Here is a 13,490-nt window from a genome sequence, read left to right on the forward strand (position 1 = left end):
GGGAGCCCAACGCAGGGCTCGATCCCAGGGACCGGAGTCAAAAGCAATTGCTTAACCAACTGAGCCTCAGCCTCCTCCGTCTTCAAAAAAAAAAAAAGCAAGGGTTAGGTTTTAGTTAAAGCAAGGTGGAAACTACTGGAGGGTTTAAATCACAAAGTGATATAATTACAATTTGTAAAATAACTTAGCCTAATATGTAGGAAAAGATTATAAAGGAGCAAAAGAGGAAATAAAAGATCAATGAAGAGGCAACTACAGTAGTCAAACCACAGACTATGGACCAGAGTATTAGCAACAGCCGAACAGAAATGACACACTTACAGAGGGAAAGCCACCAGGATTTGTACCAGGATGAACTGACTCATACCTCCATGACTTTGCACATAAAGCTGCTCCATGACCCTTCCAATCTGTCTGCCTATAAAACCCCAAGTATCTTTTAAACCTCAATTTAAATCTCACTTCTGTATAAAATTTTCTCCAACGTGAGCAGCCCAATTGTTAAATCATCTCTATTACCAGAGATCTCTGATGTCCAATCTATCACTTACTACTCTTATTATTCATATCTTCCTCACTAGCCTGCAATGGTATAGACCCGAAAGCCAAGTCCCATTTTTTTTGGTAACTCTCCAATGACCATCTCACACGGTGTCTACCAAAAAGGCCTCCATAAAGCTCAGTAAATGTTTGCCGTACTTACCAAAATTTTTCTCAAGTTGATACACAGAGAGCTACAAAAATTGTTAGGAATCTAGTCTTGATTTTCAAAACTCCTTAAGTCAGATCATCAGAAGATTTAACTCTCCAAATTTCCAATCTAACTTTTATTCTAACCATACCTTTTGAATATTAAACTTCCATCCTTCTAGAAAAAGGAGATAAATAGAACTATATAATTGGCATAATTTAACTAATAAACACAGATACTATGAATAACTACCTTATTGAAGGCAGCATAGTTTGCTGAAATGTCTGTGCAAACACTGGCAATAGCCTTTTCAAGTATATGGGTGCCATTTCTGGATCTCCTTTTGGCTCATTACATTCTTCTTCATCTTTGTTTGTATCTTTCTTTTTCTTATCATCTCCTTTATTAACTGGACACATCCAATCACCTGCAGACAAATATTGCTCAATATAATAAATTTCTGGAAATTTTTTCTTTCATGAAAAGAAAATACGATGTATCGAATTTCAAACTGTAATTATCCCTGGGGTGCCTCTGTGGCTCAGTCGGTTGAGCATCCAAATCTTGATTTTGGCTCATGGTTTTGATCTCAGGGTCATGGGGTCAAGCCCTGCTTTGGACCCTGCACTCAATGGGAAGTTTTTTTTTTTTTTTTTGGTAAGTTTACTTGAGATTCTCTCTCTCCCTCTCTCTCTGCCCCTTCCCCAACTTGTGTGTACTCACTCTCTCTCTCAAATAAATAAATATTCAAGAAAAAAAGTATCCCTAATTACCAATAATTAAACTGAAATTAAGATACTGTATCTATTAAAGGTGCTTGTAAAAATGATACTATTCCAATTTTTTTTAGTATATGTGCTGCCAAAATTAGCACAAGAATACCAAAAAAAAATTAGTTCCACCAATGAGCTGAATCACAACTTAAGGAAATAATGGATATTCCACTTGATTCCAGAATATTTCACATTCATCTACTCAGTGAAAACTTAAAAATTTGCTCAAGGTACTTCATCTACACAATACCCAACTATTCTTTATGACATTCCCATGCCCCTTAAACTTTTGATTCTGTCATTCTGGAATCATGCACCCAGAGTCTCAAAGAACACTGAACAGTATACTATTAAAGGTTTATCAAATGTAAAAGTATATGCATACAATTACTTGACTTCATAGGAATAGTTCATTTATATAATGCTAATGTGCACCAAAAAAGCTGTATCTGTAAAAGTGAAGCTGAAAAATAATAGCAGATGGCTTGAAAGGAAAGATTTTACCACTCACCGGGAGACTGAAGAATTGCTACTACTTCACTATGGCCCCTTTCTCGAGCTTTATCTAAGGGAGTTTTCCCATCTTCATCTCTCAGATCTGGATTTGCACCATGCCGTAACAGAGTCTAGAAAAGAAAAGCATTTAATTTGAATATTAAGAATTAACACTGTTTCTTTAATATCCAACTTCTGCACTCAGACTCAGAATTACCTAAGCAGGCAGTAACTCCAAATCACTATTTTGCATGTATCAGCTATCTCAAAAATGGTCTAGCTAGATCTTTAAAAAATTGCAGATTTCACTTGGTTATTTATTAACAACTCAAATTAAGTATGTGCACATGTGAACCCATCATATTCTCCTTCAAACTCCTCCTCTCAATTTCTTCAACAGAGAGGTATTAGGGTACATTTCAAACACGGTAATCATCTTCCTCATTTCCTACATACTGCCAATTACCAAGTTAAATCAATTCTCCCAGAATAAACTACAAAATTTACATCTTAAATATGAATGATCTGTTTGCTAATTTTTAATAGACACTGGACTCTCTCCCCAACAGACTGTAAGCTCTTTTAAACAGAGAACACATCTCATGTTTTTCTTGTCACCCTCAGAACTGCAGTTTTTCTAACTTGGTTATAATATAATAGATATATCTTAACAATGAGTGAATATATACACACATCAGGAAAGTATGTAGTACTGACTAAAACATCCAACTGGGGATCCCTGGGTGGCGCAGCGGTTTGGCGCCTGCCTTTGGCCCAGGGCGCGATCCTGGAGACCCGGGATCGAATCCCACATCGGGCTCCCGGTGCATGGAGCCTGCTTCTCCCTCTGCCTGTGTCTCTGCCTCTCTCTCTCTCTCTCTGTGACTATCATGAATAAATAAATAAAAAAAATAAAAAAATAAAAAAAAATAAATAAAACATCCAACTGCTGAATTATAATAATTATTTTATCAAATCTAGGATGCCACAGATTATTAGATATAGCATTATCACTAAGAAATGAAAAAAGAAATGCCAGTCAATTTTGTAAAATGCTTTATTGTTTGAATTTTTTTAAGCTAATTGAAATAACTTTTTTAAATTTAGATTTTTTTCACACTTTTTACACTATTTATGTTGGACAAACATAAATAAGAGAATATAAATGATCTATAAGGTATTCTATAACTTCAACATTCCGAGCACAATTCTTCATAATTAATATTTTTTAATTCAAAACCAACATTTGTATTTCTACAATGTTACCATGTGTGCCATAGACAGCATTAATGATGCAGCATTACTGAGTGCTCCTCTATCAGACAGGATTTTTTATTCCTGTTGCATGAACAAGTAATGCTGCACTTTCTATCTGGTCAACAGTAATTATACATTTTCCTATTTAAGAGATGTTAAAATGTGTATGGAGGGGGAAGGAGGAAAGTGGAGGTGTATCTTAGAATCATTTAAAAACAGAAGAATCTATGAAGATTAAATGATAAGACATGTTAAATACCCAAGACACTGGCTAGCACAGAGTTTAAGTGCTCAGAGAGTCCTACCTATTGTATCATTATTAGTAATAGTAGCTATCACTCACTGTAGGCTGACATATAATCAAGATAGGTTAGGGTGACACGTATAATTCATTTGGCTTCTTCTTCCTACCCTATCACTCATGACTGCAAAACAGTACAAGTCAAAAGAAAATGGGTCAATATAAAATTTATCATCCTTAGAGGCATAATTCTCTTTAGAATTTGACCTTAAAGAGAAAATCTTTCCCAAGTTAGAAAGCTAAACTGTTTTCCCCTATTTTCGTATAGTATAAAGATGACAATAACAGCAGCTACCATTTGAGCATCTACGATGTGATTACTATACTACATGTTTTTTAATGTATTTTTTCTGATTATAATAATAATCATGATATGAATGTATACACATTTATCTGAGAATACTGCAAGTCAAACTAAAGAAACTTGCCCAAGGCCAAAAAACTGTTTTGCTAATAAGCTAAAGCTTAAATCCAAGTGTGCCTGGCTTAGCAGATTAACATTGCATGTGCCAAATTACTTCACATTATGAAGATTTTAGAGACCTAGATCATTCACACATCAGGTCCAACCCTTATCATTTGACCTCTCTGAACCTTCTCAATTTTTCCTAACTATAAAAAGAACTTTCCAATGTCCTTTGCTAATCTGGAAATCAAAGATATTATCCTTCAGCAAATAAATTATCTGCTTTAATGATAACAAAAACAACACAAATATGTACAAAATTATTTGGTGCCAAGAGTAAAAAAATTGGAAAAATTAGTGTTTAGCAACAGGTGACTGGTTAAATAAATTTGCAGTATATCCACAGGGCAAGTATACAGATGTAAAAAAGCTATCTAAATGCTAATAGGAGGCAGCCCCCGTGGCTCAGCGGTTTAGCGCCGCCTTCAGCCCAGGATGTGTTCCTGGAGACCCAGGATGGAGGCCCACGTCGGGTTCCCTGCATGGAGCCTGCTGCTCTCTCTGCCTGTGTCTCTGCCTCTCTCTCTCTCTCCCTGTGTCTTCCATGAATAAATAAATAAAATCTCTAAAAAAATAATAATAAATAAATGCTAATAGGAAGAGGTCTTCAATATGTATGTAATATGTTATATTTTGTATTAGAAAAAGAGAGAATAAACATATATATTTCTTTTTGTTTGTATCTATGTTAAGAAATACTAAAAAGATAAATAAAACATGCTTACCTACAGTGAACAATGGGGAATATGGTGAATGGAGATGGCATGGAAGAATGACTTATCATCAAAATAAAAGTTTTTATATCATTCTAATTTTGGAACCATGTAAATGTTAAATATTAAATTAGTAATTTAAAAACCTGGATTTTACCTTTGCTACTTGAGGTCTTCCAAAACATGCAGCATAATGTAATGATGATGACCTTTGACCCCTATTAACATCAGCACCTCTTTCACAAAGAAATTCTACCTGTAAAATTATGAAGAATCATAAAGTTGCCTTATTAATAGTTCTATCTTTATTTAAAACATGAGCTTTTATATATTAGCTTACCATTTCCTGAGTTCCAAAAGCAGAGGCCCAGTTTAATAGAGTCTGACCCACATCATCCATAAAATTTACTTCAAAGGCTGGAAAAGTTTCAAGGAGAAAAATAAATTTTTAAAAATCTAACACAGTAATACTGAACTTTTCTACAATGGGAACCATTTAAAAATTATTATTAATAGTCACTAAATACAGAATCAATTTTAAACATTTGGATCAACTCTATAGTAGTTAATAGTCCACAAACAAATTCTGCTAAGAAAAGATATTCTAAAATTTTTAAACCACTGAGGATTCACAAGGCTTTAGGCCCTTAAAAATAAAGATAAAATAAGAAGAAAAAAAACCAAAAACCTAAATATATAACACAATTCAACAGGGTACTAGTTTCCTTTATTCATTTCATTTACTCTGTTAATAGGCATTTACTCAGGTCTTACCATGCACCAGGCCGATAATTATATACATGGGGAGAGGAAAGGGTGCAGAGGTGGTTGGTGGCCTTTCTATTATCTGGCCCAACTGCTAATAATACTGGTCTAAAATCTAGAAACTAGAAATTGCCTATATAATTCCTATCTGTTTTCTTTTTATATTTTAAAAAATATTTTCCAACCTCCTGTGTCAATTGCATCTATAAGTGCATCGGTATCTTTACTTCGAATACAGTCTATAAGCTGCCGATGTGAGCGCTCCCCAGAGCTATCCAATCTCCGAAGTCCTGGGATTCTGCCTGTAGATCCAGCACTAGACTTTGGCAAAGCTTTTCGTCCTTCAAATAATAGCACCAAGAGAAGGTCAACCAAACGCATGGTATCAAGCACACATCTTTCATCACCCTGCAATGCACTTTCAATTGAATCTGGAAGTTCTGACCTCAGGAGATCCTAGAAACGGAATGGGAGAACTGTTTAATATATTTACATTATGCAAAATACTTTTACTGAAAGATTAAAAATCACATATTCAAAAACATTCTTACATGTGTGACTACTGGAGAGCCTCTGCAAAGTGTTGAGAGCAGGCTTACAATTGTTGACACCTGGTTACTCAATTTGGAATCTGCAGCCGTGGAAGGTGCTCCTGCAGTGCTGCGACCAGGTTTACAAGCTGATGATGGCCCTGATACAGTACCACCAGCAGCAGCCATGCGAGATAACAGCTCCTCAGTTAATCCATGCTTGGCTAATGGAGCTGGGTCAACACCACGACGGGTAAATCGGTCAGCTAGTGATGCAAAGCACCGTAGGGCTCCATCTGAAACCTAATGATGTAAAGAATATGCATATAGATAAAATGTTCCTAAAAAGGGTACTGCTAATTTCATTACTGAGATTTAAGAATGCCAGCTATAGCAACGATATAAGGCATATAATCTGCCTAGATTTTAATCCTGGGTCCACATTCTGCCCAACTGTATGACCTCAGGTTATTACTTAACTGCTCAAGGCCTCAGTTCCCTTATCTGTAAAATGGAGATAAAAGTACCTATAATTCACTGTCCAACCTTAAATAAGATGACATACATAAAGAATCTAGATGGACAGTAAAAGCTCAATAAATATTAACTATTATTATGAACAATTCTGCCAAAATATCTATGAATATCAACCAAAAATAATTAACAAAATAGTAAAAAGGCATTTAAAAGTTTTATTTTCTAAAATCTAATTCAAAAAAAAACTTTACACATAAAAGATTTTAAATACTGTGTTATTTTACTTCAGTGAGAACTATCTCTTTAAGTCAGCAACTTGTGCTGAGTCAACAAATCACACTGAGCATAATGCAGCTTTAAAAATTATGTATTTCTGAAACATTTAAATTAAAAAAATAAACATATCACTTCTATAACTTAAAATGTCTCACTGCCAAAACAAAGATTACCATACAGAAATATGAAATGAGAAAAAAGAGAAAATGGAATTACCTCTAGTTCATCAAGTGAAAAGTTGAAATAACAGTGTATCAGAGTTATAAATAGGAGACACTATAAAATCACTTTTTGAATACAAAGTATATAACAGGGATTTATTTACCTGATGATCTTCATGTTTTAATAAACTAGACAGAGATTCCACACAAATTTCTAAAGAAGAATCTTGAGGTTCCATCTTGCCACAGAGTCTTGATACCACAGCCATGGCAGAGTGCAAGGTATCTTTATGAACCAAGTGTCCACTGTCACGAATGAAGGTAAGCACACAATTCAAACCACCAGCCTCAAACACTGCTCCTGATTCTCGAGTACATATCAGTTCTAACACCTACAACAGTAAATGAAAATTAATAAAAGAATGCAGTAAGTCCAATTTTAATTTTCTAGCATCACAGAAAGCACAACATGCTTTACAAATTTATTAGTAGTCACATTTTAAAAAGTAAAGCAAAACAAATTTATTTGAATATATTTAATTTAGCCAATGTATGTAAGGCATCATCATTTCAACATGTTATCAAAGTTAAAAAATGAGCTATTTTACTTTCTAAAAAGTTTTTACTTTAATTTATTTTAGAGAGGGGGAGAACACAAGCAGGGGAAAGGGCAGAGGGGGAGAGAGAGAAAATTCCAAGCCAACTCCTTGCTAAGTACGGAGCCTGACACAGAGATTGATCCTATGACCATGAGAGCACAACTTAAGGAGAAATCAAGAGTCCAATGCTCAACCACCTGGGCCACCTAGGTGCCCCAAATTCTTTTATGTATTAAGTCTTCAAAATCCCAAGTATATTTTATACTTACAGCATATCTTAATTTGGGGTAGCCACATTTGAAATATAAATATGGCTACCATATTAGACACTAGGTTCAGATGGTGAAGCCTGCATAGTAAGTTAAGCAACTAAAGTAACTTAGCAGAAGTTTATACAGGTCTTACACATTAAATAAATAAATAATGCTTGCTATTACATTCATCATCCTCACACTCTAGGAATGTTAAAACATTAAAAATTAACTCTTATTTCCAAATTATGCTGATGCTTAAGGGGTTCGGGTAGAACACTAAAGAGTTAACAGAGTCCACAGATCTTATGGACATAGCAGAAAATTTAGATTTTATTCTTTAAGCAAAGAAGTGCTTGGGATACCTTTGCTCGGGTCATGATCCCAGGGTCTGGGATTGAGCCCCACAATGGGCTCCCTGCTCAGCAGGGAACCTGTTTCTCCCTCTCCTGCCCACCCCCCGCATCCCGCTTGTGCACACACTTTCTCTGTCAAATAAACAAATAAAAGCTTTAAAAAAAAAAAAAAAAACTTGTTTTAAGAAAACTGTTTTAAGCAGAAAAAGATGATATTTCCAGTTAGTAACTGGGAATGGGGCATAGGGAGAGTGTAGAGGCAAATGTAAAAATAAATTCAAGCATTAATATTCAAGAGAGAATGATAGCTTAACTAAGGTAATAACAACAGAGACAAAAGGAAATAAACTAGAAAATCACTTCATTAATAACTACATGTATGGAGAGGAAAAAAGGAAATAAAGGATAAAGCACAGGTTTCTGCCTAGAGTGACTGGGTGAATTTGATGCCAATTATCAAAATAACTGAATCTGCAGTAAAATATTATTAATTCAAACAGCTGGTTGGAGCTATTCAAAAAGCCTTTGAATATGGAGTCTGGACCTCAAGAAAGAGGTCAGGTCTAGAGATAAGATGTGAGGGATATATACAAATGAATGGTATTAATGCTGATAGATGAGATTATCTAAGCAAAGTTATAGTTTTAAAAAGGTAAAAAAAGAAAATACTACCATTTAAGAATAATAACAATAATCAGAAAAGGGAACAAAAAAAGAGCAGGGTATGAAAGACAAGAAAGTTTGAAATTATTATTATTATTTTAGAACTACTTGATGAACACATTTAGATTTTACATGATTTTTTATTTGTGATTCTTATTTCATTCTTACTATGATTCTGCTGCTCTGGGTCAGCAGTTTTCAAACTTTCTGCCTCAGGATCCCTTTATAGTCTTATTATCGAGGGGCCCTCAAAGAGCCTTTGTTTATGTAGGTTATATCTATTTATCTTTACTATATTAGATATTAAAACAAATTTAGAACATATGTTTATTTGAAATAAGAAACTCATTATGTGTTTAACATACATTTTAATGAAAATAATTATTTCCTGAACAGATAGAAACTCAGTGAAAATAGTAGCATTGTTGATAAGAGATCCTCATATTTACTTCTGCATTCAGTCGGTTACGGTATCACATATAGCTTTTCAGAAATTCAAGTAGTTCTAATAAACTACTGACCCAGTGCTGGTGCTTTTTAAAGTCACATAAAATTTATAATTAGTCCCAACAGGAATAAAACAAAAGAGCTACTCTAAAGGAAGTACAGAAAAATAGTTAAATTCATGGGCCCACAAACCAGACTTCCTAATTTCAAACTCCTACTCTTCCGATAGTGTTCAAACTCCTACTCTTCCGATAGTGGAATCGTGGCTCTGCCACGAATTATCTGTATCACCACCAATCAAGTTAGTTAACCGCAATATGCTTGAAATTTTTTCAAATAAAATATAGAAATGCTGATATTAGCAGCACCTGCCTCATATAAAATTGTTATAAAGACTAAATGAGGGATCCCTGGGTGGCGCAGCGGTTTGGCGCCTGCCTTTGGCCCAGGGCGCGATCCTGGAGATCCGGGATCGAATCCCACGTCAGGCTCCCGGTGCATGGAGCCTGCTTCTCCCTCTGCCTGTGTCTCTGCCTCTCTCTCTCTCACTGTGTGCCTATCATGAATAAAAAAAAAAAAAAAAAAAAAAAAAATTAAAAAAAATAAAGACTAAATGAGTTAACACATGTAAAGTGTTTAGTATAATGTCTGACTCTGATAGTATTAGCTGCTGTTATTACTACTTTCATAAAAAATCATTTTGGCTAAGAACAGGAATAACCTATCTCAAAAGCTACAAGAAACCCAAGAACCAGCACAAAAGAGCAGTATCACTGACCTACAATTTTCTTTTCCTAAACTTCTAAGATTTCTTTTCCTAAACTTTATGGGATCTTTTTTGGTGCCACAAGGACTGTGACTTCCACTGTTGTCAACCACTCTCAATAAAGTAAGAATAATGAAAAAAATTTTCTTTTTTTAGTGAAATGTATTTTTTATTCTCTAGTCATCTTCAAATGGGCCAATAAATACTTAAAACTTACCTTTACACACTGTTCAGCTAAGTCTCTGCTAGTCCTGTTATTAAGTTCAACCACAACTAAACGATTACAAAGTGCTTTTATAGCTCCATCAACCCCAACAATCCTTCGGGTGCATTCTGCAGATACATCCAGGTAGTACGTGATGGCACGAGCTGTCACTTCTAACACATTGTCTGGAGCACTTTCATCAAGAAAAATTTTGCAGAGGGCTGGTAAGAAAGTGCGAGGAGGACATCTGTAGAGAAAAAAATCGTATTACACCTAAAAAATCGTATTACTAAATTCTTCACATCAAAGTATTAACAAAATAATAAATAAAAACTGTAACAATGCATCACATTCAATACTGTGTCTGATGTGTACTAGGTAATATTTCTCACATTGCTTTCCTTTCCAGAATACTCACATGCTGAAAATATCAAGTTATCAACAGTTTAAAGTAGCAGCATTAACTCAAAATCTTGTTTAAAAAAAATTCCTATTCAATACTCAGTTCAAACATCAACTGCTCTGTAAAACCTTCCCTAACCTCCTCAAATCACTAAGTGGTACTTTCATGTTCCTAGAGCCTATACAAACAGTGCTCACACTATTTAATCTATCACTTTATTTCTTTATTTACCTTAAAAGGTTCTGAAGGCCAGGAACATTGTTTAATTCATGTTTTACTGGGAATAAGTGCTGACCTGGCATTTAATAGGTAAGGATAAAACATACAACATCTTTGTAACCCTTCTGGTCCTGTTTCCTCATTTGTAAAGCAAAGACAGTATCTAAAAAATATCTACTTTATGTATGATATGAAAGTTAAATGAAATTATACACGTTAAAACAGTTCAGTACATTGGCACAATATTAAACTAACTGACTTTAGCTCTAACTTTTCTCTTATAAATAGTCTAATACCTGCTATATAAACCCATATAAGACGACAGTTCGATCAAAAGCAGAATTTGTGAGGTACCAATAATATTCTCTATATTTTATCAACACTTGAAATATAAAAACTATAATGTACATTTAGTAGAAATCTCAATTATATGATATCAAAAACAGAATTCTAAGTTTTATGCACAAATTAAACTTTAAATGGGCTACAGATAACACAAAACGTAGTGCTCTAAATGGTCTAGTGGAATTATTTTTCCTCCAAATTTTAGGAGTATATTATCTTTAGTAGCTTTCTAAGACTGTCTATGTGAACATCAAAATAACTATTATGTATCTACTTAATCAGAACTTAAGGAGCCTGGCATCAGGAATATTATCAAAGATTTTAGAACAGTTCTTGCATTCAATGACTGACCAGTCATTGATTAAACACAGGTGGTTTTTATTAGTCCACAACACTGGCAAGCTACGTCACACAATCACCTATAATTTTCCCAAAGAGGAAATGTTTTGAGGCTACACTGTAGGAGATAGGCCTCTAGCTCTCAGGTAAGATCAGAAGACTAAATAGTCCATCAGAATCTTTTTTTTTTTTTTTAAGATTTTATTTATTTATTCACAGAGATGCAGAGAGAGATCGGCTGCGCCACCAGGGCTGCCCTCCATCAGAATCTTAAAGTACTTTTGGCGCTGTCTACCTATGCATATATAATAAACTGAAGAGAAAAAAAGAAACTATAAAAATGTTAATGCTGCTGGAGAACAACATGGTCTTAAAAACTAGTTTGGGTTTTTTTTAGAAAACAGTAGTTTTTGAATAAGAATAAAATGTTGAAGCTGATCGTTTTCAATTCAAATAACAAGAATGGGTCCACCATATACTTTACATTAAATATTTTAAGAAATGGGGGCACAGGAGGGGTGGCTCAGTCTGTTGAGTGACCTACTTGGTTCTGGCTCAGGTCATGATCTCACGGGTCATGAGAATGAGACCCGCCTAGGGCTCCAAACTCAGCAGGGAGTCTGCTTGAAGATTCTCTCACTCTGCCCTCACCCAACCTGTGTTCTCCTGCTCTCTAAAATAAGTGAACAAATAAATCATTTTTTTAAATTTAAAAACAAAAATAAATAAAATAAAAATTTTAAATTATTCATCTTTTTTTGAAGATTGATTTGAAGTGGGCACCTGGGTGGCTCAGTCAGTTCACTGTCTGCCTTCAGCTCAGGTGATGATCCCAGGTCTTGGAATCAAGCCCCACATTAGGCTCCCTGCTCCACAGGGAGCCTGCTTCTCCCTCTGCCTCTATCTCTCTTCCGTACTCTCATGAATAAATAAATAAAATCTTAAAAAATAAATAAACAGGGGCAGCCCCGGTAGCTCAGCGGTTTAGCGCCGCCTTCAGCCCAGGGCCTGATCCTGGAGATCTGGGATCGAGTCCCATGTCGGGCTTCCTGTGTGGAGCCTGCTTCTCCCTCTGCCTGTGTCTCTGCCTCTCTCTCTCTGTTTCTCATGAATAAATAAATAATATCTTAAAAATAGAAAAGGAAAGGAAAGGAAAGGAAAGGAAAGGAAAGGAAAGGAAAGGAAAGGAAAGGAAAGGAAAGGAAAGGAAAGGAAAAGAAAGATTAGAGAGAGTGTGAGCGTGTGGGGGGGAAGGGCAGAGAGAGGGGGAAGAGTTTTGCGTTTTGTTTTTTTTTTTTTTTTAAATAACGAATGTGTTTTTATTTCTCTCCTAACTTTTAAAATGTGAACATTCTGCAATTTAGTCATTGGCTTTACTTCCAGGTGACTTCTTCCCTGGGTCTCAATTCCCTTCTAAACAACAAACTCTTATTCCAGAAGGCAGTTTGCTTTTCATCATTCTTTCTGTCTAGATAACATCAAAGGACAAACCCCAAAGGCACAAGTATATGTACCCAGTGGTCACAAACAATCTGAATTACGTTCATCTTAAGTGCTGCAGCCTGGGTACCACCAACAACCCCGCGACCAAAGAGAGGGAGTTTTAAGCAGACTCCATGCTGAGCCACTGCAGGGCTCAATCTCATGACCCTGAGATCACGACCTAAGCTGAAACCAAAAGTGGGACCTCAACTAACTGCACCACCCAGGCGCTCCTTCAACTAACTTCCTTATCCAGTACAAAAACTGCACACCAGGACACCTGGGTGGCTCTGCGATTGAGCCTTCACCTTTGGCTCAAGGCGTGTGATCCCAGAGTCCTGGGATCGAGTCCCACAACGGGCTTCCTACATGGGTCCTGCTTCTCAGTCTGCCTATGTCTCTGCCTCTCTCTGTCTCTCATGAATAAATAAAAAATCTTAAAAAAAAAACAAAACCACACCAAAAAATAGAAAGAGAAATGTTTAGTATAACTTTCTATATTTCATGGGG

At 35.5% G+C, this 13,490-nt stretch overlaps 1 protein-coding gene and 1 pseudogene across 9 annotated transcripts in view; both read right to left on the bottom strand.

The window, feature by feature from the left end:
- The window catches only part of HECTD1 (HECT domain E3 ubiquitin protein ligase 1), a 93,732-nt gene that overhangs the window by 58,536 nt on the left and 21,706 nt on the right, over positions 1 to 13,490 (bottom strand). For all 9 annotated transcript variants that reach the window (XM_072838136.1, XM_072838135.1, XM_072838133.1 and 6 more), the window contains exons 3-10: positions 10,205 to 10,439; positions 7,070 to 7,297; positions 6,013 to 6,294; positions 5,647 to 5,917; positions 5,037 to 5,113; positions 4,854 to 4,952; positions 1,976 to 2,090; positions 944 to 1,118 (exon numbers count right to left, since the gene is read on the bottom strand). In XM_072838136.1, coding sequence (XP_072694237.1) covers positions 944 to 1,118; positions 1,976 to 2,090; positions 4,854 to 4,952; positions 5,037 to 5,113; positions 5,647 to 5,917; positions 6,013 to 6,294; positions 7,070 to 7,297; positions 10,205 to 10,439 — 1,482 coding nt within the window. The remainder of the gene's footprint in view (positions 1 to 943; positions 1,119 to 1,975; positions 2,091 to 4,853; positions 4,953 to 5,036; positions 5,114 to 5,646; positions 5,918 to 6,012; positions 6,295 to 7,069; positions 7,298 to 10,204; positions 10,440 to 13,490) is intronic.
- Positions 12,676 to 13,045, bottom strand: LOC140639360 (NADH dehydrogenase [ubiquinone] 1 beta subcomplex subunit 1 pseudogene; annotated as a pseudogene).

The sequence above is a fragment of the Canis lupus genome, chromosome 9 (genome assembly GCF_048164855.1).
Source record: "Canis lupus baileyi chromosome 9, mCanLup2.hap1, whole genome shotgun sequence".
In the NCBI taxonomy this organism is placed as follows: domain Eukaryota; kingdom Metazoa; phylum Chordata; class Mammalia; order Carnivora; family Canidae; genus Canis; species Canis lupus.